General features: G+C 36.9%; 1 protein-coding gene across 17 annotated transcripts in view; it reads right to left on the reverse strand.

Moving 5' to 3' along the window:
• The window catches only part of DGKB (diacylglycerol kinase beta), a 901,775-nt gene that overhangs the window by 18,467 nt on the left and 855,719 nt on the right, over nucleotides 1–27,589 (reverse strand). For 10 of the 17 annotated variants that reach the window (XR_009565105.1, XM_060304680.1, XM_060304683.1 and 7 more), the window contains 3 exons: nucleotides 22,132–22,252; nucleotides 20,995–21,055; nucleotides 19,199–19,247 (listed from right to left, as the gene is read on the reverse strand). Coding sequence is in view for 16 of the 17 variants with exons in the window: in XM_060304680.1 (XP_060160663.1) it covers nucleotides 19,199–19,247; nucleotides 20,995–21,055; nucleotides 22,132–22,252 (231 nt within the window). In the remaining variant the exon portion in view is untranslated. Of the gene's footprint in view, nucleotides 1–9,076; nucleotides 9,114–19,198; nucleotides 19,248–20,994; nucleotides 21,056–22,131; nucleotides 22,253–27,589 lie in introns of those variants that run through there. The other 7 variants (XM_030857157.2, XM_060304689.1, XM_060304687.1 and 4 more) reach the window with 2 other exon arrangements.

Raw genomic sequence — 27,589 nt, forward strand, 5'->3', positions numbered from 1 at the left:
AATGCAATGCGAGCACCAAACAATGCCATTAAGATCACGGGGGAAGGAGCGGACATAATTAAACTGAGTCTTAGCAGCATCACTCTGGAAGTGTAGCTTAGGGGCTGTGTGCCATAACAGAGACAGGGAGATCAGATGGGAGGTGAATAAAATAATCTAGAAAGAAGTAAAATGGATTTTACTTGCAGCAGTGGCAATGGGGATAGAATACAGGGCAGATTTGAGAGATAGCAAGGAGGTACAATCTGCAGGACATGACGGATGTGTGGAGTATTGGAAAAAAGAAAGATTCTAGTATGACTTTCATGCTTTTAAGCTTTGTTTGCTATGTGTGTGTGGTGGTGGTTTTTTATAGAAAGACATGTATTTTTGGCAGGAGTGAGAACCAGGAAGTTAGTGAACTCTGTTGAGTGTGACATTCTAAAGGAGCTGCTTAGTGTCTTTGGGATATGAAAGTCTGGTGTTCAGAAGGGAGAACAGGTCTCGAGACAGATTTGGGTGTAACAATCCTATAAATAACATCATCCATTGAAAAGAGATTACTAAAGGACAAATGTGTATCAAATGTGAATATCAGACATTAGACTGCATAATGGGGGAACATGGACATATAATAGTGAAGTAAGAGTGAGATACTATGAAAGAATATGCAGACAAGTAGCCACGGATGTAGGAGGAAAAAAAAAAGGAAAGAAGTACCATCATACAAACATTTCCAATCAATCTTCAGAGAGGCCTATTCTTCTTCTATTGAGGGTGAGACATTCAAATTACATGTATCTAGGCTAGGCATGCCTCCATTTGTCACAATTGTTTGCATATAAGTGATGTAAGCTACTAAACTGTTTATATTAATTCTAAATCTAGAAATCATATTTGAGAGTTATATACTATAGGATGCTTATGCAATTTAGGGGTTGGCAAGCATTTTCTGTAAAGGTCTATATGGTAAATATTTTAGGCTTTGTGGTCTATGAGGTCTCTGCCACTGTAGCACAAAAGTATCCACAGACTTAATGTAAATAAATGGATGTGACTGTGTTCCAGTAAAACTTTATGTATGGAAACTAAAATTTGAATTTCATGTAATTTTAACATTATGAACTATTATTATTCTTTTGATTTTTTTCAACCATTTAAAAATGCAAAACGTATTCTTAAGTCTTTGACAATGCAAAACCAGGTAGCTGTGCAGATCTGGCCCAAAGACCATTACCTGCTGATCCCTGATGCAATTACAGTCAAATACTGAAAATTGAATCTAGAATTATGAGGCATAAGGTGGAAGAAAGCAATTTTAATTTAAAATTATGACTTAATTGGTCAATAGCTAAAAAATGAATACAAGTGGAAATAGTTTCAAATGGCATGTCTTTGCTATACTGAGTGCCACCATTCAGAATTCCTTCTGTGAAAATTCTGAATTAGAACATATACTAGCTTTCCCAATTTTGGTAACATATCAACTGATCAAATTTGGCTTAAATGTTTAATCTCTTTGTTGCTTTGCACCACGGTGGGCTTAATAATACTGTGTTTCTTAGAAAGTACATCAGCAGGTAGCATTTTCCTTTTTAAATATTCTCCCCGTAACTAGCCAAAATTTTCTTTCCCTGATTCACCTCTTTAAGAGTTTATTATCACTGGATTTATTCAGCTACCTTAAAAATGAATGGGGTTTTCAGAGCAAAATAAATGCCATAAAATATCTTCAGGGAAAGCTTAATTTAGCAATTACCTGGAACATCAAAAGTTACCTAGCTTGATTCTGGAGTGAGACTGTCTCTTTCCAATAATGGAAACCATTTTGAATTCATGCATGTAGCTGAGCCATATGACAGCAGGAATAAAGAGCACGCTAAAATTTTCAGGTCCATAACTGCCAAAAAGCAAAGCAATGAAACATAACAATTTTCTAAAATCCCTGTGCCAGCTTCTTTATGATTCCAGCCATTATTTTCTGGAATGATAGTAATTTCCAAATTTAATGTCAAAGTCTTTGATCTAACATCAGATTCAAAGAAATCATTGTGAAGATTTACAATAACATCTCTAACAAATGGGTTTGAGAGGTTTACTTGCTGATTAAATTCACAGGAATTTTAAATAGGTATGGTAATAAGAAAAGAGAAACTTTCTCCTGAAAGTGATGGGCTATTTGGCCACATTGCATGGGAAATATTCATACCTGGATTTGAAATCTCTTTTAAGATATAAATTTGGTTCTCCTTTTATTTTATGGTCGTAAGTTGGTTACCAGGGAAGGTCAATGACATTTTTTAAAATGTTTTTATAATTTTCATGTCTTTACAGAACAATTATACACACAACTTGAACACAGTCACTATTTTTCTTTTCCTAGGGTCTCTCCAAATATTTTGTCATGTGGGAAAAAAGAAACAAAAACTTTAAAAATGAACAAAACAATACAAAAATTCTCCTCTTTGACTATAACCAGAGAATATTAGCCATATATTCACAACTTGTGATTCTACTTCTCCATAATATTTCATATATCCTTTTTTACAAGGTTTTTTCACATAGCATTGGGGTTAAGAGTATGGATTCAGGACATGAAGCAAGAGTTTGAGTGCCAGCTTGGCCACTGGCCAAAGGATCTAACATTTTTGAGCCTCAGTCTCTATTTACTAAATGAGGATAATGATACACCTACTTAAAAAGACCACTACAAGTACCAAAAGAGGCTATGCCTGTCATTTATATGCTTAATAACTGTTACCTATCATTTTTAACATACTTATGTTTAGTCCAATGGAAAATACATTTTGCTAACCTCTCTCCCATCTGAGACAACAAGGCTTTGGGGATTCCTTGGGTGACACTGAGAGATGACATTTATGGCCATCTGCCTTCTCTCTGAGGAGGCCAGAAGCACCTGGTAGGATTTCAGTCACATGCCGGGCTCCAGGTCTACCAAAGGAAAGACTAGAAAAAAATCCATGTCAGGCATTTACTAACCCCCAGAAAGTATGGGTGTTTTAAACCAAGGGAGACCAAAAGCCCATACTGACAACAATGAGAGAAGAAACTTCTTTCCTGACCCAATTTCTACTCTCAGCTAGATCCTTAATTATCTGGAGCATCACAGCGTTGACTGAAAGACTTTCTCATCAACGTTAAACTATTTCATGGTAATCTAGTCAACGTGTTGACACGTTACTCATAAAAAATTGCAATCCCATAATGCAATGATAATTGATATTCCTAATAATGTGACTAAGATATTGATTAGGGAGCATAATGATTTGAATTAAATTGGAGTAGAGAGGACAGAGCCTGAGTACTTTCCAAATTCTCCTATTTCAGATAATTGTTCCATCATTTATTCAGTTGTTCAAGCCAGAAACATGGATCTTCCCTGGCATCTTCCTTTTCCTCCTATAACCAATCTATTACAAAGTCTGATCAATTTTATCCCTCAAATATTTTCTGTATCTCTTGACTGGTTTTTGGTCTTTCTATCACCACCATTCTAAGGCCTGAACAATTGCAGAAGTCTCCTGATTTGTTGTCTTCCCTTCCAATCTATCCCCACCTACAATGATCTTATCACCATGCAAATCTGATCACATCACCTTCCTGCTTAAACTCTCTTTAGTTCCACCTGACTCTTAAACTAAAGCTAAAAATTCTTCCTATATGATTGAAGGTCCTGCAGCTCAGATTCCCATGGAATCATCTGCCTCAGCCCACAACTCCCTTCCTTCTGTTCCACAGCCATCATGTCATCTTTCAAATCCTTCCTTGTAAACATCATGCTCCCTCCCACCCATGTTGTTCCCTCTGCATCGAACACTCTTCCCTCTGTTATGCCTAGTCATATGCTTCTCATCCTGTAGTTCTCAGGTCTATTTTGAGTTTCTTTGAAAGTCTTCTTGGTTCTCCTCTGAAAAGGTCAATTCTCTCTACTGTACCTTCTCTTATTACCATAGTTCCATAGTGTCACAGTTCACAGTACCATGAACCGTTCATTCACGGACCTTACATCTTTCTTGAATTTTTATATTTGTGTGATTCTTTGAGTAATGAATACCTGAAAAGAGTTCAGAGATCATGTCTTTGTTTTGTTTTCTCTCCATTATAACACTCTAGGACAAAATTCAGCATGTTTATAAAGAAGAAATTCAGTAAGAATTTGCTGAAGGAATGAAGAAATCAATCATGATATGCTTGACTTGGACTAAATAATTGTACTCTTTTCTTAATTTTTATTTACTGATTTCAAAATCACATTTAATAGTAAATATCTGTTTTGTTTACCCCATGAAATTGTGACAAGGATAAAGCAATGTATAGGCATACCTTCTTTTACTGCACTTCACTTTATTGTGCTTTACAGATATTGCTTTTTTTTTTTTCTCTCTCTACAAATTGAAAGCTTGTGGCAACCCTCTATCAAGCAAGTCTGTGCACACCATTTTTCCAAGAGCGTTCATTCACTTCATGTATCTGTGTCACATTTTGGCAACTGTCACAATGTTTCAAGCTTTTTCATTATTATTCTATTTGTTGTGGTGATCTGTGCTCAGTTACCTCTGATGTTACTATTGTAATTGTTTTGGGGCAACATGAACTGTGCCCATATAAGATGGCAAACTTAACAGATAAATTTTGTGTGTTTTAACTGTTCCAACGACTGGCCATTCCCCCATCTCTCTCCCGCTCCTCGGGCCTCCCTATCCCCTAAGACACAACAATATTGAAATTTGGCCAGTTAACGACCCTACAATGGCCTCTAAATGTTCAGATGAAAGGAAGAGTCACATATCTTTCACTTTAAATCCAAAGCTAGAAATGATTAAGCTTAATGAGGAAGGCACGCCAAAAGCTGAGACAAGCGAAAAGCTAGGCCTCTTGTGCAAAACGGCCAAGTTGTGAATGCAGCGAAAAAGTTCTTGAAGGAAACCAAAAGTGTTACTCCAGTTAACACATGAATGATAAGAAAGCAAAACAACCTTATTGTTGAGATGGAGAAAGTTTCAGCCGTCTGACAGAAGACGTATCAGCCACAACATTCCCTTAAGCCAAAGCCTGATCCAGAGCAAGGCCCTAACTCTCATTTCTATGGAGGCTGAGCAAGGTGAGGAAGCTGCAGGAGAAAAGTCTGAAGCTAGCAGAGGTTGGTTCGTGAGGTTTAGGGAAAGAAGCCGTCTCCATTACAAAAAAAGTACAAGGTGAAGCAGCAAATGCTGATGTAGAAGCTGCAGCAAATTATCCAGAAGATCTAGCTAAGATAGTTAATGAAGGTAGCAACACTAAACAACAAATTGTCAATGTAGACAAAACAGCCTTACACTGGAAGATGCCATCTGGGGCTTTTATAGCTGTAGAGGAGAAGTGAACGCCTGGCGTCAAAGTTTCAAAGGACAGGCTGACTGCCTCTTGTTAGGGGCTAATGCAGCTGGTGACTTTAAGTTGAAGCCAACGCTCATTGACCATTCTGAAAATGTTATGCTAAATCTACTCTGCTTGTGTTCTCTAAATGGAACAACAAAGCCTGGATGACAGCACATCTGTTTATAACATGGTTTGCTGAATAGTTTAAGCCCAGTGTGGAGACCTAATGCGCAGAAAAAAAGGTTCCTTTCAAAATATTACTGCTCATCGACAATGTACCTGGTCATCCAAGGGCTCTGATGGAGATGTACAATGAGACTACTGTTGTTTTCATGCCTGCGAACACAACATCCATTCTGCAGTCCATAGATCAAGAAGTAATTTTGACCTTCAAGTCTTATTATTTAAGAAACACATTTTGTAAGGTTATAGCTGCCATAGATAGTGGTTCCTCTGATGGATCTGGGCAAAGTAAACTAAAAACCTTCTGGGAAGGATTTACCATTCTAGATGCCATTAAGAACATACCTGATTGATGGGAAGAGGTCAAAATATCAACATTGATAGGAGTTGGGAAGAAGTTGATCCAACCTTCATATATGGCTTTGAGGGGTTCGAGACTTCAGTGGAGGAAGTAACTATAGATGTGGTGAAAATAGCAAGAGAACTAGAAGAACTAGAATTAGAAATGGAGCCTGAAGATGTGACTGAATTGCTACAATCTCATGATAAAGCTTTCACAGATGAGGAGTTGCTTCTCAAGGATGAGCAAAGAAAATGGTTTCTTGAGATGGAATCTACTCCTGGTGAAGATTCTGCGAAGACTGTTGAAATGACAACAAAGGGCTTAGAATATTACATAAATTTAGTTGATAGAGCAGTGGCAGGGTTTGAGAGGATTGACCCCAGTTTTGAAACAAGTTCTCTTGTAGGTAAAATGCTATCAAACAGTATTGATGCTACAGAGAACTTGACTGTGAAAGGAAGAGTCCATCGATGCAGCAAACTTCATCGCTGTCTTATTTTAAGAAATTGCCAAAACCACCCCAACCTTCAGCAACCACCACCCTGATCGGTCAGCAGCCATCAACATCCACGCAAGACCCTCCTCCAGCAAAAAGATTATGACTCACTGAAGGATCAAATGATAGTTAGCATTTTTTAACAAGAAAGTATTTTTAAATTTAGGTTTGTACATTCTATTTTAGAAACAGTGCTATTGTATACTAAATAGACTACAGTATACTATAAACATAACTTATAGGCACTGGGAAACCAAAAAAATTCATGTGACTTGCTTTACTGCAATATTTGCTTTATTGTAGTGGTCTGGAACTGAACCTGCAATATCTCCGAGGTATATCTGTAATATGTTAAAATCCTCTCATTTTTTTAAAGTCTTCTCAAATAACACATGTGCAACTGTGTTCTGACTATTCAAGAAAATAAAAACAATAAATTATTAAATTCTATTCAGTGTATTTTGGTTAAGTTTTTTCATTCAAATTCTTGTTTGAAATTGGTAACCCATCCTGGGAATATCTCTATGAAACACTGTGCCCTGTTAGTGGATAAGAAAGCTTACTCTTTAAAACTTTCAACAATACAGTATGTTGCCTTTTGAGGAAAAGCTCAGAATATGTTAGCCATATTTTCTAATCATAATACACAAAATCAGAAGAAATGAAGAGCTAGATAAGGTCTTCCACAAGGCAGTTTGTGGGAGAAAAGTCAGGCTCAGGCCTTATGATTCTACAGTTTGTAGCCACCAGAAGAGAGATCTCTAACTGCTCTGGAAAGAAATCAAATCTACATGCTAGTACGATGATGCACACCAACTAAGAGACTATTAACTTTACGCATTCTAGAGAAATATATTCAATTTTGAACCAGATGTAAATATAAATAAAATAACTATTGGTATTCTAGAAAGCTAATGACATAATTCTGTTAAGTGCATATAATTTTATCACTTTTAGTGTGTTTAGCAGTCCTGGATCACATCAGTATAAATGCATAAGGTATTATGTACTTAGTACATTTCTCATTTCAATTTTTGCCCTTTCATGTCTTTGGATATTGTGTCCACTTTGGGTTAGGAGTTCCTGTCAAAGAACAAATCTATGAGAGATGCTATTTTCTTTGAGCTAAACTGAAATGAACTTTTGTAAATTAAAAATGAGTAGATTAATTCAGGTTTCACAATGAAAAATAAGAGAACAGTGTAGGTTTATTTCATAATATTTAAATAGAATGTATTAAAGAAAAGAGCTATAAAAAGGTAAGTATAATTGTAAATATAACCTGTTTGGGATAACTTTTAAAATATAATATAGTCAGAAAAAATTCTTTAAAATATTTTTGTATAAAATGCAATCAAATCTAATCAGTTTGGCATTAATTAAGCTCTAATAACACACTTCAGTATCTCCCCTAAGTAGTGTGATCCGCTTCCCCTTCATCCAAGGCGATTTGTGCGCATTACGGTGTCATGATAATTTTAAAACATACTGAGAAAATGACAGAGCTGCAAAATTAAAATAAATGATTAATGGTATTTTTTTTCATGTTTTGTACTAACAGGTATTACTGAGTCTTTAAATTAATAGAGCTGTCAAGCTCATGGGTGTTACAGATCCAGCAATGAACCAAAATGGAAATTATATATTCCAAAGACACCTAAAGATGACACTTTGGAATATTTTAAATTTTAATTAGTAGGTGCAATTGTTTTGTTCCCTGTAACCACTGCAAATTAATTGGAAATTAGTCACAACCAATCCTTTTTCTTAACAGTCTGAGATGAAGAGGTTGGTGCTTTACACCTTAACATTCTTGTTTGGGGGCCAGAAAGCGCATATGCAGTAAATTGCATTGTCAATTACCAAAAAAAAAGCTGTTGTGAAATTAGGAAAAAATTATGCACAGGTAAACAAAACTAATGAATGCGTAAGTAACAGGGGAACGGAACACGCAAACTAATGCCACTAAACACTAACGTGCCAGTCTTTGGGGAAAAAAGGCTTAGAAATGCAAAATTATGTAAGAGTATTTACCAGTGAAGTCTTAGGTAACAGGACGCTTTTAGTTTATGTTTTATTTAACTGCTTTTGGAGTCTCACTACCACTCACACCTTAAAAAGTATACCCACCAGAACAGCAATCTGATTATCCAAATATGTCTCAAGATGACAGAAGACTGTTAGTTAATTTTCTGTTCCTCAAAATATCAAGATTTACACTCATGGAATAATAAATGGCAGTATTTTCTTAAGATTTATTCTTATTTTGTATTTAAGTATTAGGCAAAATGCAATTTCCAGGCATATCAAGAAAATATTCACTGTCTACACCTACCTATTAACAATTTTCCTACCGATAATTTATGGGTTACTCTTTTTCTTTTATCACTAAAAATACACATGTTACCTTGCCTGCTTTTCTCCCCCTCTAAAGTAAGCCATCAGAGCCGCTTAAGATTCTTTAAAAATGATGTGTCTGTCATCCCCAGGCGCCATGACAGTTCTGGAGGCTAACCATAAAAGGCCAAAAAGTGGGCAGTGTCCAATTCCTGGAAATCCCCACCGCTTCCCCAAAAGAGTCGGAATAATCCTCCTACTCTTTAGCCTAAGAAATTACCCAGCCCATAAAAACTAACCACCCCATCCCCATATTTCAGGGCTGCTCTTGCCTTTTGAGACAGACCGCATTCTGTCTGGGGAATCTGTATCTCTCTAAATAAATCCACTTCTTACCTAAAAAAAAAAAAGAGTGTCAATTTTCTCTGATTTCAATGGCTTAAGCAAGTACTACTAGTTCAATGGTATAACTTACTTTGAAAATGCAACAACAGCTCAATAGGAGTTTCTTATTAATTTATTAATAAATATCTATTGAGGGTTAAAAAATATGGTGTGTCTGCAAAGGCAGCAAGTGTCATGTTTCAATAGCTGTGTAACTTTTAATGAGAAAATAATATACTTATAAAATTTTCAAAATAAGACTAATTTCCAGGAAATCAACCTGGTACATTAGCTATTATTTAATATTATTTCAACTTAATAGACTTAACACAAGGGTCTTGGGAGATTCAAGAGTTAGGTAACCTGCAGGTTTCATGCAGTATTCTATTCTGCATGAGTTTTAATATAATTTTCCTTTTAGATAATTACTAAAGATGTTAAATATTATGGGGAAATGATATCTTTTCTCCAGTATGAGTTTATCTGTGATTATAGGAAAACAGTAAAAGTCACTGCTACATTTCCTATAGCACTTTGGCTAAATCTCAAATAGATGTCATATATTATCCCAACATAAAATAACATGAGTTTAACTATTTTTTTCCTGTATGATTCAGGATAACAAGAAAGTCAGTCCAAACAATGAAAAAGAAGAAAATTCAGGTGCATTATAAAATATAACAATACTTAATATACACCACAAAATAATTAATACTTCCTTAGTGTTGATAAATGTGATGCAAAGTAATTTTCAACAACCCCTCAATACTCTCTTGTGATTTGTAGGTAGCTGGTTTTAGGAATAAGGAAATAGTTCCAAGATTAAGTAATTCTCTGAAAGTCCAGAGGTCACTGATACAACATATATGAGACACTGGATTCTGGCCTTTATTTCTGTTTTCTACCCATTGGGATCTAGTTATTTTGCACAGTATTATTACTAAGCAGTTCTTTCCTCCCCTTCATATAGAAATCCCATAAAACACTGTTTTCAAGGAGTGAAAAATATTTTTAACCTCAGACTACTTTGAATTGCTGCTAATGGGCTAGAGAAGTGGACCATTTTAGTTGTGGATGCCAGCTTGCTCAAACTAACTTCTAAAATATTAAAACCTAGAATGGGTTTCAAATAAAAAGCTGCCATACAGAAGTTGTAATAAAATGGTTGAGATTCTATAATTAAAGAGTGGTAAGGCTTTGTAATTTCTAACCTGTTTTCAGTTCCCAGGTCTGTGATCAGTTAATCCAGGTAGTAGGTATAAGGAGACCCACCTGCCATAAAGATAAGCAAATTCTAGCTGTTTTCCTACTTCTCAAATTTGCCCCATTCTCCCCATAAATCTTTTAACGTTCTGTTTATATTTAGGATTTAGTAGCTTCTTTTCAGGAAACATTGTTCTAGCCACAATTTGCCTTTAAAAGTATTTATTGTATCTTTAGTAACCAAGAGAGATGTAAGCATATAAACTATGGAAACAAGTAATCTGTCTGATATCCTTGTACTTACTAATAGAATATCGTGTGAAATTCTCATGCAAATGGTATTCCCAAGCAGAAAGAATTTTCATGATATTCAGCTGTACAAGTGAGTTGAAAGGGCTGTTAAAACAATCTCTTTCTGAAAATTGCTTAGTGTGCTTCTCAACGGTAAGTGCCCTATGTTTGGTTTGCTGTGGTTAGAGCTGCCAGAGAAAGTCTCACTGCCCCTGCCTGTTTTACACTCACTACTATGCATCACAGAAAATTTCAGAGACCTTGTATTTCCTTCTCTCTCAACTTTTTATCCTTAGGCAAATAAGCCTAATGAACTGATGACAGGTTTGGGAGTAGAAAAACAAGTTAGAAACAGTCCCAGTTTTATAACTCTTTGCTTCATGACCTTGAACATTCACCTAACCTCACCTCCACGGTCTAAAAGCCTCCCATATAATCACATAACTCGCTTGCAATACTCTTAAAATGTTTGCCTACAGACAAAGTAATCTAAAAAAACATCTCATGTGGTCATCCACATCATTACTGCCTAGAGAAATACATAAAACTTAACTTTATCTTTATAGGTGAGTAGAGAATCTCTGCCTTTCTGGTCAATTATTTTCACTCAAATAACAAGGTAAGTGTAGTCTCAACTGCCTAAATGCAGGACATAAAAATGGGAAAAAATTAATGACGTTTTCTCAAAATGGATAAGATTTATAATTCAAGGTTTAGAGTAGTTCTCAGACTTATTTAGAATTTCTGTAAAATATATGTAAATGGGGACTGTACTGTGAAATCTGTAAGTTGGCAGATAAGTACTTCCGGCTAATAATATACCAATCTGATGGGGACTATTCATGCATATCTCAAAATGGCCATATACAAAATCTAAGAAGAGTGGTGGTGTTTTCAGTTCTAGTCAAGAAGAAGTAAGCACGTGCTGCCCTGTCTCTCCCACTGAAGGCAACTACAAACCCTGCACAGAATGCACGGAGCAGCTAACTGAGGATTGGTGAAAAGCAAATGACAGCACGTAGATTGGGGAAGGAAACCAGAGCATGAAGTGCCACTGAGCCAGTGATGACCTTTCTGTTTTTTCTCCCTTCTCATATTCCCCAGTCTGGAATTAAAGGCAGCTCAAAACCTGGAACTGTACACCAAGTACAGATGGAGAGCTCCAAGAAAAGCCCTGTGTTTCTGGGGTAGGAAATGAAGGACATACAGGGAGAGGTCAGAGAGGGTGAGAGAAGTATCTTGTGTCACTTCTCCCCCTCCCCCTCACCACCCCAATCTCTCCCATCCCAGTCTCCTGGCAATTCCATAGCAGTGGCAGGTGACTACAACTCCACTAAAGGAAAGCCCTTCTCTCTGGTCAGTGAAACTACGGTCCCAAAAGCATGGGCAAATACCTGCTGATTTTTTCCTCCCTTCATCCCCTTACCACAGGGCCCTGGAAGCAGATACTATATGAAGAAGTACATGGCAGTTCAGAGAAATGAGAGCCTTCTATTTCTAGTCAGAGGAGCCCTGGGAGTCAAAAAACATCAGGGAGATCCTAGAGTGGAGAGGGCCTCAAAAAGACTCTCTCTTAAAGTTGTATGTGATCTCCTGAGTTTATCCCTGAGCAGTGTATGCACAGATTTGACCTTATGAAGCATACTGACAATGCAGAGCACTGAATTAGGGGATAGACCACCACCCAGGTTCCAGATAAGCCTGTAGATCTTGTACATGTAGGATAAATCTAAATAACACTGCAAAAACTTTGAAAATTGAACTGACATTAGAACCACAGCTCACAGGCAGCAGACCCGGATTTGTGGCCTGAACCTAACTGGGTCATTTACCTGCTAAAATAGCAACAACAATAACAAATCAATATTCCCCACAAGAATTAAACAACACCTAGAGTCTAATAACATGATTGTATCATTGTTAGGATACAATCCAACATTTTTCAATATATGACGATCCAGGAAAATCTCAAAAACTCCCAAGGGGAAAGACAGCCAGTGATGCAACCTCTGAGATGATAAAAGTGTTGGAATTACCAGACAAGAAATTTACAGCAGCAACTATAACCATGCTCCAAGAAGTAACGGCACACACTCTTGAAATGAAAGGTAAGATAGAGACTGCCAGCTGAGAAATAGAGGATATGAAAAAAAAAAAAAAAAAGAAACCAACTGAAAATTTTATAACAGAAAAACTCAACGACCAAAATAAAAGTTAACTGCATGGGCTCAAGAACAGCATGGAGATAAGAGAGGAAAAAGTCAGTGAGCTTGAATATAGATGAATAGATAGTATCCAATATGAGCAATAGAAAGAATAAAGAGGAAAGAAAAAATTAACTGAGACTCAGATATTGGGCTACTACAGAAATATCTAAAACATGTCATCAGAGTTTAGAAGGAAAGGAGAAAGACTGTGGTGCTTAAATCAGTATCTGAAGAAATAATGGCTGAAAACTTCCTAATTGGGCAAAAGACATAAACCTACAGATTCATGAAGTCCAGAGAAACTAAAACAGAATAAGCTTAAAGAAATCCATGCCCACTCAACAAAATCAAAGTACTGAAAAGTAAAGACAAGGGGAAACATTCCTGAAAGCAGCCTGAGAAAAACAATGCATTACCTACTGCAGAGCAATGATTCACATGTGGACTTCTCATCTGAAACCGTATTATGTAAAAGACACTATGTGAGGTATGATGAGGAATTGAGGATGAAATCATAAAATGTTTACAATTAAGTCAGAAGAGCTGGACACATACATGCATTGCTGAAATACAAAGCTGTGCATTGGGATGGCATTAAGAAGATATTAACAGAGTCACAGGAGTATAAAGGATCAGGCAGTTATTTCAGACAAATGGGGAGTTAAAAGGTTTCATGAGGAAATTGTCGCTAAGTTTGGCATTGAAGGAAGGGATTTTATTTTATTTTTAGTATATATGCATTTATATCCCATCACTTTCCAGAAAGATTTTGAAGTAACTTATAAAAATATATATATATCCCAACAGCACAGGATAATTGATTCAGGCAAAATAATAAACTGTAGGTAAGATTAAATGAAAGAAATGCAAACCATGGGTCCTACAGAACGGCTGGAAGAAACCACAGATTTCCTGGGAGGCTGCTTGAAGGCCAGAAAAATGTGTCTATTTCTAAACCACAAAATAGGGGATGGAGATTGCAGGTACATAATTAAGCAGTATGAGTAGAAAGCCTTTGGAAAGTGGTCCCTATGAAGCATGGCTGGCTGATGGAAGCCTTGGGAGAATGATTTAATACCGTGACAAGGATATTGAACTCTACGCTGTGTGAAATGAGGAGGCAATGAACTTTGAGATCAGGGAGTTGGATGATCATAGTTATGTTGTTCAGCAGTAATTCTGGCAATGTGATGGATGGCTTTGGCTATACTGGGAAGCAAAAAATAATGTATTAAGTAAAGAGAAAAAATGTAAATAAGGTGAAAAAGAACTGAATTCTGTTATAAATGGTAGAGTTGTAACTGATTACTAATACAAGCCACTGAGGGAGGCAACAAAACATCATAATTAAGGGAAAAGGCATTAGAGCCCACTGAATACCTCTAACTGTGTGGCCTTGGTCAAGTTGTTTGGCTTATCTGCTTCAGGTTTTTTTGTTTTTTTAATTTATGATATGGGAGTTATAATAACTTTACTGACTTCTTAGGGTTGTTTTGAGGATTAAATAAAAATCAATATGAATGTACAGAACAGAAACTAGTATATCATAAATGATGCTAAATATTGTTAAGCATTATTACCATGGTTTCTTCCAAACATCTCAACGACATCTCAGTGTTTTGTAAATTCAATTAGCCTTCATCTACATATCACTAAATTCCTGGGACTGGAAAATCTTACATTTATAAAATGTTTATTTTCTATCTTAATGTCCTGAGATTAAATTGTATTTCAGGAAATGATTTAAGATTAAATAACACTTTAAAATTATGATTATTTTAAATAATTACAACAAACACATAAGAAAAAATTTAATAGGCCCTGAAACACTGTTCCTCTTTTCAAAGAGCTTACATTTTAAAGCTGTGCTGAATATATTCTCTTTGCAAAAACGAGTGTCAAAATGAAGATAAACTCCAAGTAACTGCAGTGTCTAGGGCCATGGGAAAAAGATCCAGCCTTCCTAAGAGAGGGTACGAGCAAAGGCTAGGCAACTAGCCGATGTGTGAATCAACTAGAAGCTAGAGCCAGAGAAGCAAAGTGGCATGCAAGTCAGAAAGCAGCATCTTATAGAACGGTCCACTCAGTGGAAATGGGGACTGAAGGAGGCAGTGGCTCTTAGTGCACTAAATGACCAAGTATCTGTTCCAAGAATACTAGGGATCACACTTAAAGCAGTAAGACTACCAGGCTTGGCGGGGATTGGCTAATTACCAGCTCAGGGCTGAGTTGAGTGTTGAAGGTATTTAATACTAGAGGCTGAGACTGGGCAAGTGGGTCAGAGTCCTGAGAAGCATTATACCAAGGAAGGTATTTAAAACAGGCAAAGAGAGACCAAAACACATGTAAATGCCTTCCAGAAGTTGCCTTGACTTCAGCTATCACTTTCATATTTTACCTGTGGTCATTTCACCATTTAGCTTATGATCTGTTTGTGACGTCCCTCCCATTCTCTACCACGTGGAAGAAAGTTTCAGGAATCCTTTCTGACTTAATCATAGACAAAGCACCCAGAGTGATATTGCATTACAACCTGTTTGGGATTACTTTTCATAAAAATAACACAAGTAGTAACTAGTACATGACTATTAATATTTCAGTGTATTAACAGAATGTAGCCTATACAATGTGTAAAAGTTCAATCGTCCTATTTCAGGAAACAGAAAGATTACATCTTTTAAGGTTGAGAAAGTATTTCTTCTTCGATACATTCAAAATTCTTTGCTTTGCGAATGTAATGAATAAAGATAACTCAAAATAACTTTTACATGTATGTATATATGAAAAATATGTGAATGAATTGCTAGCCAACCTACATTATGTTCAGTGAAAGATTTAGTAGAAAGCAGTTTTTAAAATTATTATACTACCCCAAGAATTATTTAAGAAACTCACGAATTCAAAATGCACATGGTGTTGGCAGCCTAATGACGTGTGAGGCACAGTGCTATGCTCTGCAGGTACAGGGATGACTAAAATCATAGTGCCTGACCTTAATAAGCTTACGTCTACCCAGAAGCTAGTCAGAAAAGCCGATAACTTCAATTTAACGTAGTTAGTTCTTTGATAAAGCTATGAAGCACTGGGGCTGCGCTTTTAGACTAGTTGGGGTCAGGGACGGGATAGAGTGAAGGGAGGGGTGATATTCAAAACAGAATTTATGTAGAAGTGGCAGCATGAAATGAATCTCAAAAAATGAGTTGTGTAACTCAACTAAAGAAGGAGAAAGGTTTATTTGGGCAAGAGGAAAGCATATGAAAATATGAAAAAGAAGTAAGCGATGATAGCAGTGAAACAGGAAGCCCGATTCAAACTATATTTTATCAGATAGAAAGTAATTAAATGTTCTAATTGGAAGAGTGTCGTGGTGAGATTAGCATTTTCTAGTGATCGTTTTGGTAGAAAAGTGAAGGATGGATCTAAATAGAAAAAAAAACATGGGGATGGGGAAAGATTGATGTGGCTATTGCTGAGAGTGAGGAGAAATGAAATGGGCCAAATCTAGGACAATGGTGGTAGGGATGAAAAGAAAAGAGTCCAGAAATATGGCATATCATCAAGTGGGCACAGTTAGTGAATTTTAGGGTATGGAGAGAAGTACAGGATGACTCTCAGATTTCTAGCTTAGGAAACACTGGGCTCCACTAACTCAATATGGGAAAGGGAGGAGCAGGGATTTTGGAATTGAAAGAAAAAGTCAGTATATGGTGGATGGGGAGGAGATGGAAGGAGGTACATGATGCGTTCATTTTGGTTACACTGAATCGGAGGCTTAGCATGGTCACTCCTCACTTAATGAAACTTTACTAGACACCCATCACTCAGAATAAATTGGGGTGGGAGGGCTGGGTGTGCAGATACAAAATGAAATCTGACCGAGTGTCTGACCTCCCATATATTACTGCTCTTCCTTGTCTCCCCCCTAAGCTGTTCATTTTTTTCTCCCCCACAATGGGAACATATGGACAACAGAGTCAGTATGTTTGAAGTGGTCAGGAGGAAGGAATGGGGAGGAAGATAGGAAGGGGAATATAGTTAGGCTCTGGAGTCCACCCTAAAGAAAGGCTCTTCATGAACTGTTTCAATACAATGTCTTCTAGAATTAATTGTGTCTTTAGTTTGTTATGCTTATTAACATAGCTAACTGTTAAATGGCTAAAATCCATCCTCTGTTAACTCAGTGACTATTACAAAACTGTGAACAAAGGAGTATCTAACAAGTTTCTGTTGACTACTTTATAGTGAGATAATTTAAAAGGTCCTAAAAATAATTACAACATGTGAAGAGACAGTTTTAAGCTTTTTGTTTTTCCTGGTAATTGGAACTTAGGATTAGTGAAATTTGTAAGTAAATATTATCTTATTTTTTTTCAATTACTTTTTTTATTGTGATACAATATATGTAACATAGAATTTACCATTTTAACCATTTTAAGTATACAGTTCAATGGCATAAGTACACTCACACTGTCGTGCAACCATCAACACACCTATCTTCAGAATTTATATTACTCTGATTCTTAAAAAAATATTAACTGATGTAAGAATCAAGACCCACTCATCACATGATTTTCTATTTTATATATTCCACTTAAAGAAAAGCAGAACTTCTGCTGTGCTCTAAAATTATATCTAGAGCAATTTCTTCATAAATTGAGTATCAGCTTATGGATATTTAAATTCAGCGAAGAATTTTAACATTCTACCATTTTTATGTTCTGTAAGAGAAACGTGTTATTCAGTTGAAGCAAAGAACACTCTTAAGTTCAACCATACCAACACTATGAATACTAAATACTCTCTTCAGTTAAAGTGAAATTTAAAGTTCAGATCTCCATGTGGTTCTAGGAAAAGAAGAGTAGGCCAGAATGCGAAATAACAATAACGAGCCATAGTCTAGTACAGTTCTTGGTCCACTGTGTTGACTGCAATAAATGTTTTAAATGAATAAGAGAGTTTACACGGAGAGAAAACTAAATAGTCGTTATATAAAAATTAGTAACTTAACAATTGTTTAGATCATGATAATTAATAGGTGAAACGAATATCGTGTTACTCGCTGAGAGAAAAGTTAACAAAAGAGTCATTAGAAGAGCTTGTGTGAAATAAGCTACAAGTATTATAATGCACTAATTACATTTTAATAGATAAAGACTAGGGAGAGGCAGTAAGTGATTTATCAAAGGTCATACTCTGGAGCGGAGGGTCACAGGGGATGGCCTGGGGCCTTCTCAGGTGGAGATCCAGCGTGGGGAGTAGTCATGAAGAGTGCAGACAGTGGAGCCAGGCTACATGCGTTTCAAGTTCTACTCTGCCACTTACTATCTGGGTGGAATCAGGCAAACTATTTAACCTTTGTCTGCCTCAGTTGCTTCATCCACAAAATGAAGCTTATTATAGGATTTCTGTGAGAATTACATTTGTCAATACAGGTCAAGTGTCTCAAACTATGTGGCACAAACTAAAAGCTTAATAAATGTTAGATATTTTTATTGCCATTAATCCTTCTTGATTTAAAACATGGCACAGGGACTAAATTTCCCTCCTCCCTGAGAAGAGTCCAAAGGAATGCAAAGTACTCATGGAAGGTGTTCTGTTTCACTGTCTTTCATTTATTCTTTTGTGACCCAGGCCGAAGAAAAGTGACCTTTCATTAAGACAAGAATACTGCTTCTACCACTGCCACTACCATCCTGCAACATGACCACAATCACCACCACCACTGTGACTACCATCAGTGACAGCAACTCTACCAGTTCATCATTACCACCATCACCACCATCACCACTACCACCAGCATCATCAGAACTACCGTCACCATAAGTTTCACCACTTTTTCCACCATCACCATCGTGATGTTACCCCTAGCACCATCATCCTAATCTTTACCAACAGCACATCGTCACCACCACTGGAAACAACAAAAACAAGACCTTTAATATCCATGTGAGTGTAAACGTGAACTCAGAAGTGTCACTGGCAGAGTGAAGAAAAACAAGATGTAAATATATACATGCTAGTAAAAGGAGGAACAGGAATTTTTTTAAAGGATATTTGGAACCAAGTACAGAGATAGCAGTAGGCATAGGAAGTAGTCATTTTTGAAAGATTTTTTGACAAGTTTGTCTTACATTATTATTACATAATTAATGGATTTCACAAACTTAGGGTTCAATTAGCTAAAGGAATATACCAGGAGTAAACAAAAAGTCATATTTATGTGCTGTACACAAAGATTGAGCCAAACGCTTCAGAGTAAAACCAACAGAAAGGTAAAAATTAAGACTCCCATGTTATATGCTAAGCTGTGCTCTTTGAAATTGGTAGCTAACTAGTGGTTAAGAGAACGGGCTGTAATCAGAGTCCTGGGTTTGAGTTCCATTATGTGCTACATACCTGACCTTGAGTAAGTTATCTGACCTCCTAAGGACTCAGTTTTCTCCATCTGAAAAATGGTGATATCCGTTATTTAGAGTTTGTGTGAATATTTAATGAACACTAATATAATGTTGTATGTCAATTATTTCTCCAAAAACCCCCAACACCACTCACTTGCAACCATGTTAACACCAGCACTTAGCACAATGCTTGTATTAATCTAAGATTAAGACCTACCTACCTCTAAAAAAAAAATTTTTTTAAAATTAAAAAAAAAAAAAAGAACCTTGTCACTCCCTAAACACTTCCCCCTCCCAATTTTAACCACGGAGTAAATGGTACCCTCATTCACAGATAACAGCTACCCTCCATTCATCCCTTTCCCTCATTCCAATCCCTCATCACAAAGGGAACTCATTAACAACTTCTCCCTGTTTCACCTCCACAGTGTAGCTCAAATCCACCCACTTCCTGGCCCCTTCTGCTGCCGAAGCCCAGACCACTCTGATAAACCCCATCTCCGGCTGCTACTCAGTACAATCCATTCTCCACATAGCAGCTAAGGTGAACTTTAAACTTGTAAATCAGATGATACTTAAATCTTTCAATAGTTTCCTACTGCACTTAGAATCAGATGCTAATTCTTTACCATCATTTTTTCTACTTGATCTGTCCCCTGCCCATCTTTTCTACTTTACCTCTTACACTCTCACCCTACCTCTAAAAATTGTCGTTCCGTCATCCTTCTTACTGTTTAACATACTGAGCTTTTGACCCTCCTTTCAAAAAGGGCTCCCAGACTCACTTGTCTAAAGTAGTACTTTTCGGGCTTCCCTGGTGGCGCAGTGGTTGAGACTCTGCCTGCGGAGGCAGGGGACACGGGTTCGTTCCCCGGTCCGGGAAGACCCCATGTGCCGCAGAGCGGCTGGGCCCGTGAGCCATGGCCGCTGAGCCTGCGCGTCCGGAGCCTGTGCTCCGCAACGGGAGAGGCCACAACAGTGAGAGGCCCGCATACCGCAAAAAAATAAAAATAAAACTAAAAAAATAAAGTAGTACTCTTCATACTCCATCCAGTTCCTCTTTGTCATTTTTCATAACGCTAGTAATCAAAAGTTACATTTATTATGCGTCTGTTTATATTTATTAATTTATTTAATCTATTATCAGAATGTAAGTTCCTTGAGGACAATTATATTATTGAACACATTCTATTCCATGTTCTATTATTCCTATGTTTTATTATTGATCATGACGTATATTATTGATCAGATTTCTATTCTTAGTGCCAAGAGAAGTGCCTAGCATATTACTGAAATGCAATAAAATGTTCACTATACAAATGAAATTTAGAGAGATCTAAATGTCTGAGTGAAATAATATCTCAGTATGCAGAGAACAACTACAATGGTCGTTTTTCTATAGAGAAGGAAGACCTCAAATCCCCAAGTGGAGGCAAAAGAACAGATGGGTAATAAATTCAGGGAGAAATATGTTTGACGATCCCATAAATATTTTTCTTATAAGTCCTTCTGAAATAAGTACAAGAAAGGTTAAGAGAAACTTTATCAATTTTGCTTAGTTCCAGAGTTTATAACTGATCTACGGTATCCAAAGATTATACTTTCGCTAACACAAACATTCAAATGCTAATCATTGCCAAAAAAAAAAAAAAAAAACGGTACTGGGTGATAGGTCCAAAGCTTAGGTATTGTGATTATTTACTTATAGGAGTATGTGATTAGTTAGTTATGGGAATATATAGTATCTGGGAAGCAAAATTGAAAGTGACAGCATTTTAATTACTCTGTACTCACAGTGCATGGGGTCTGCATCCATGGTTCCCCATCGATCTGCATTGGCAGAGACTTGCTAGTCCTGAGGAAAAATATTTCATTTTAAGTTTAACATGGAAATACTTGATACAACAGACTACATGTCCCATAAAAAATTATGAGACCAGGGAATGCAAATATGGTAATAACTGGGCTGTGCACTCTAGTTATCTCTTTGAAAGGAACTTCAACTTTTTTTTTTTGGCCACACCACGTGTCATGTGGGATCTTAGTTTCCCAACCAGGGATCAAACCCGCACCCCCTGCACTGGAAGCTCGGAGTCTTAACCACTGGACCACCAGGGAAGTCCTGGAACTTCAACTCTTGACTATTCATGAATACTTTGAAAGGTGTCTTAGTTACAGGAATGTTAAGAGTTTCCTGGTAACTGTCGTGATATAAACAAAAATTCTGGATGCCAAAAGACAAATGTAGTGTTTATGTTTAATGCCACAATCAGAATTCCTACAGCCAAAAGGGCCTCCCTTGTTTTCATGCAAACCCACATTGTAAATGTGGAGAAAAAGTGTTTGACATCTCAGATTTTCCAGTATCAACACTTTCATATATATAACACCAATTATATCTGTGCTATAATCTGTGGTTTTACGTTACGGTAAAAATAGACCTTTTCTCTACAGGTAAAATTTTGAAAAAATGTTTTTTGTAAAGATTTAAATGTAATACACATATAAATCTTACTTTATAATAATCTATTATTTGATTTATAGAAGCAATGGTAGACTTTAGTCCATGAAAGAATGTAAGTTAATGGTGCGTCAAGAGTGTTTTCATTGGGTAATTTGCCTAGTAGATACTTTGATGCTTCAGTAAATTAAACTGAGTGTGAGCCAGATAGAGGGGGTAGAATTTGTATGTTAGAATTGTATCCACGGTCTCAACAAAAGAGAATCAAATTCCAATGGACATGGTAAGTAACGGTGAACCAACACTTTGTAAATACTGTCATTTTCATTATTTTGAAATATATCAGCATTAATCACTGATAACTTGAGGCACAGATAAAACAAACATGGTTATCAGAGTCTTGTATGGCTTTAATTAATTTGTAGTTATGCCATGTCAACCTCCTTTCTCAATTATAGAGAAAGAGCTACCTGATGACCACAGAGGAGCACTGAGCCAGCCGCCGCCCAGCACTTTTCAGTCCTGTGTATATTTGCCCCATCTCCATAGCTCCTTCCAAGCCAACCACCTCCAGCAGCTGATCGCTCAGATCTGAAAGAAAACAGAAACCTTGTAAATTACAGTGCATATGCATATGTGCACAATTTCATGTCATTAGATGTTCTGGAAATGAAAAATGAAAGCTACTTCACAAAGAAAGCTTCTCTGTCTTGGATACTCTACTAAAAGTAACGACAAGATGGCCTACTTTTGAAACTCTCAGTTTAACCAGACCCTGAGGTGCTGTGGGAAAAGATGTGCTGTCAGCTTATTCTAAAACAAAACGGGAAGAATGGATTCTGAGCCAAATAATGCCAAAAAATATACCAGTAGTTTTTAACATCAACAAACTTAACGTTATTCCACATGTATATATGGAACGTTTTACATCCCACAGCAGACATTTGGCGGCAGCAAATACACATTTCAATACTATAAATAAAGTATGAGGATATGCTGTCAAACATGATTTTGTTAAATTACTCGAAAAAAAGACCTTAGAGATCATGGAATTAAAGTTTCTCAATTTAAAGATAAGACTTGAGGCCCTAAATCATTGAGTGACTCGTCCAAAGTCATAGGTAAACTTGAGCAGGATGTCAAGTTTTTCTTGAATTTGAAAAAAAGAAAATTTTTTTTTTTATGATAAGGAATGTGCTACCAAATTCTACTTGGGAGTAGGTTTGATAATTAGCACAATACAATCATAATTTTTTCTTTTTTTTTACCAGAGGACAGTAAAAAGAGGCTAATAGTATTACATATTGCTTGTCGACTGTTTCCTAAGTGACTGTCACTGGATTAGTCACTCTCTGTATATCACCTTACTGGCTCCCCCCGCAAAACCAGTTTAAGACAAATATGATTATTAGAATTTACAGAGAGAGAAGCTAAAAATTAGAGAAGTTAATTTATTCATATTAACATACACAGGAAGTGACAGAGACAAAATTTGAATCCAATCACTCTGAGGCCTAACCACAATGCTGTATTTGATAAATGAGCCATACCAAAGAGAGATACTTTTAAAACTTATAGAAGTATTTCTCATTTAGGGAGTGAGAGTGTTCTGTGTGAGCTCCAAAGTCCCTTTTCAACCTGAAGACTTTCACTCAGTGGGAAAGCAGAGGAAGTACTAACGTCAGTAAAAGCCGACAGAGCGCGGTCTCAGCACACAGCCCCTTTGCTTACTTATTTGGCTCAGAACGCCTGAACCCTTGATTTGAAGGTAACATTCTAGATGCACATATATGATCCTTTTCTATACTGATATTTTCACGTAATCCCATGTATTTTCAAATGTCAATAAATTGTTTAGTATTGTTTTAGCAGCAACAAAAGCTGGAGGGGGTGGCATAGAGTGGCACAGGGCAGGGCATGATGATTATACAGATAACCATGTAATAGCTAGTCGTAGCTGAGGGTGGACTTGAAGAAAAACCAGCATGTGTGTGTTGTATGTACTCCATTTTGTACAGAAAGCCCTCATTCCCCACTAATGAATCCATTTGAGCACGAAGTTCAGAGAAATAAATGATACATTTTCAGCGTTGTTCAAATGTGTGGTGAATAGCACTTTGAAATCTCAAAGTTTGCTAGGCCCATGATCTTTGGCAAATTTTATATAGGCCCTGAAAACAAAAAGTGTAACCAATCCACTGTATTTTTTTTGAAGAGAACTGACTTAAAAAAAACGATTATTTTTTAAACTTTAAGCTCTAGCTGCAGCATGAGATTTCTTCACGTGGACACGATCATTCAGCTACCAGATCAAATGTTAACAAGTCCTAATAACTGAGAACATTCACCTTGCTGTTCTAAACCCTATTTAGACTCACTTCTCATGAAACTTATCCTGTGTTTCTAGTTTAAATTTATGTTGCCAAGAACAGATGGACAAGGAATGGAAACATATTCTTTCAGCTGTAGCCGGCACTAAAATGTGCTTGGCTCTATAGCCTGGGTGTTAATATACGCAGTTTTTAGATACATGTCAACCAGCAAACTGCACTGTGGCAAGCACTAAAACCCCAGATGTGTGTCTGGTGATATTTATAAAACAACAACCACCACAAAAGTGAAGTTCATATTTAGTATTATATATTTTCCACTGCTTGATAGGTGAAATGTTATGCTGATTTCTGTAAGGATCTGGTTGATGGAAACTATTCTACGAGAAATGAAATACTTTCTCACAAGAGAGTTAATCTGTATAAGCCCTAACTTCTCCATGAATCACAGGGATTGTCTACACCCACACCATATTGCTACTGTCTACCACCCTCCTTCTGAGTTTTTTCTCTTTTAATTTGTCTTTGTTTTTCTCCCTGCAAAAATGCCATGAAAATCAATTCTACCATTAATAATTGGTAATGAAGACATTTCTTACAGATTTAGAAGACCTAGGCTTTCAAACTTTCATGTTCTTGCTAACACAAAGAACTGTAGAGAAATGGTGGTCTATTTACTAGCTCTGGTCAAAGTAAATAAATACCATATTCCTTCTAATTAAGTGTTCAGAAAAAAAAGAAGTTCTAATTTGTGCTGCATGAATTTGCTCCCATAAACACTGACATTTTTTTATACAGAAGGCTGCAACGTCTGTGTACAATTGCTGCCTCTTACATACTGTCTTTGAGGTTAGGGTCCTGACTGACTTCAGACAAAGATAATTTCTATATAATTTTGAATTCTGTTTCTACATGCGGTATCATCTAGAAACATCAAAGACTTCCTCACGTCACATTCTAGCTAAAATTTACTTTAAGTGCAGGTCCCTGGGGATGTCATAACCAACCAGATTCACCTCCTTAATTGGTCTGCTACCTGGCTATTGCTTTCATACTTAAAAGTAGGAGTAGTGAACTACAGCCCATGAACCGAATCCAGACCACTGCCTGTTTTTGTATGGCTTGCAAGAATGGTTTTTACATGTTTACAAATGGAAAAAAAAATTTAAATGACATATTGTGACATCTGAAGATACATTAAATTCAAATGTCACCATTCACAAATTAGTTTTTATTGGGACACAGCCACTCATTCGTTTAGGTTTTGTTTATGTCTGCTTTCACACTACAATGGCGGAAGAGAGTGGCTGCAGCAGAAATCACATGGTCCAGAAAACCTGCAATATTCATTATTTGGACCTTCAGAGAGAAAGAGCCAAACTCTGCTTAAGAAAACATTAACTATTTTGGGCCACTGAGTTTTTCACTTTAGTACTGCCACTATAAATCCTAATGGCATCACAGTGAGTGGCCTGAAAGACATAATGTCCGAGCACTCATTCCTCAGTGTGTGTATTGGTGCGTATGAGAGCTGCTCTCAACCATGGCACCTCACCACACTCATGTACTGTGAGGTTTCTTATAATCAGTTTGTTATCAATCATGTAATACCAAAGTTTCTAAATAACTCGGTTACAAAAGAAACTAGAGCAGCTTCACATTCAGCATTACGCTCAGTCATTGCATCTGGTTGGCTTTCTTGCGTGTGAAAGTAGAATCATAGGTAGGAAGGCAGAAGTTGCATCTGGGCCAGGAGATGCAGGTGAGAGCTCCCCCTGGGGGTGTCATCCGCTGAGCACTGAGAAAGCCTGACCTCCTGATATTGGGAAGTGTGTCTATTCCAAGGAAGATAGTGCTTTTGATCAATTAATGATATGAGATATACTTCTGAAGGGGAAAAATAGTACGTTCCTGAAAGAGTTAGCATATCTTTCCAAATTGCTCCAGGGGTACAACAGAGGCAACAGAATCTGCCAAATTTGGTATTTTCATATTTAAAATAGAGAGTCTAGAAGAGGTACTTCAGAGGAAAGAAACTTAATGAAATAAGCAAAACTGGCATATGGTAGAGCAAGATTCTTAACACGGGTCAGTGACTCTGAATGCAGAAGAATGTAACTTTTTCACTAACATGTAATTGAAATTAAGCACTTCTTTCAATTATAAATTTAGGCAAGAAACCATAGTCGTAGTAGAAATATCTCTGACTTTGTCACTGACAGATATCATAGATATTTCCATATCACATTACAGTTGTTGCAATATTTCAAAATTCTATTTATAGTAATCTTTACTGACACCTTAATAATTATTGAGCCCCTCCCAGATTTCTAAAGGTAATTTATTAATATGGGAAAAGAATCTAAAAGAGTGGATATATGTATATGTATAACTGATTCACTTTGCTGTATACCACTGTAAATCAACTATACTCCAATAAAAATATTTTTAAAAGAAGCACATATATTACTAAATCAAAATCTTAACATTTCAATATAATTGATTTCCTTTGTAATCCTGCATATTTTTTTGTGAATTTAAAAACATTACTCTGAGAGTCAGTAGATTTCACCAGACTGGCAAAAAGGACTATAATTCAAAAATGATAAGAAACTCTACTTTAGAGTTTAATTTGCCTTATGACTTTGTATATCTTTTCCTGAACATTGTAAGTGCTGCATTAGTGTTACACAGGGAATCAGGGGTATGAAACGTAAAATCTGAAAGTCAGGGGTGCGGTATAGATTTGAGAACACAGGAGCAGAACAGCTAATAAATGGATAATATTTATTCGTAGCTTAGGCTCTTCGTTTTTGACAGTTATACCCTGATAATATGTCTCATTATGTAATTGTTTCAGACTGCCATATGTAGGGAACAGAAGAGGATGCATTACGAACACAGACTGAATGTGGGTTGTAGCATTTTGGCATCTCGTTGAATATAGTGTGTACTGAAGGGAGAGGAATGGGGTGGAGGCAGGGCAGGACATACTCCTTCATGCATGGTGTCCAGCAACACGCTGCAACACAGGGGGCAGCTATGTCCTGGGGCACACTCATGGACTCAGCAAGGACATTTTGTCATCACCTAAATTGCTAATTGTATCACCAACAATTAAGTCCTTATTTGGCCAGGGCGAGACGAAGCTAGCTATAGAGTTGTACCTTCTGATTGTGGGTAGATTATATGCCTTCCAGTGATGCTCCTTTTATCTAGCAGACATTTGAAACATGCCTGAGGATCCAGAATAAACTTTTAAAAAGCCAAGGGATGTATGAAATTCCTCCATCAAAGCAAATGCTTCAAGGATTCTTTTCTAACATGTCCATCTATTGCTCGTTGATTTTCTTTTTTTAATAAATTTATTTATTTATTTATTTATTTATTTATTTATTTTTGGCTGCGTTGGGTCTTTGTTGCTGGGTGCAGGCTTTCTCTAGCTGCGGCGAGCGGGGACTACTCTTCGTTGTGGTGCGCGGGCTTCTCATCGCGGTGGCTTCTCTTGCTGCAGAGCACGGCATCTGGGCGTGCGGCCTTCAGCAGCTACGGCTCTCCGGCTCTAGAGTGCAGGACCGGCAGCTGCGGCTCACGGGCC

This window comes from Globicephala melas, chromosome 9 (assembly GCF_963455315.2).
Source record: "Globicephala melas chromosome 9, mGloMel1.2, whole genome shotgun sequence".
NCBI lineage: Eukaryota > Metazoa > Chordata > Mammalia > Artiodactyla > Delphinidae > Globicephala > Globicephala melas.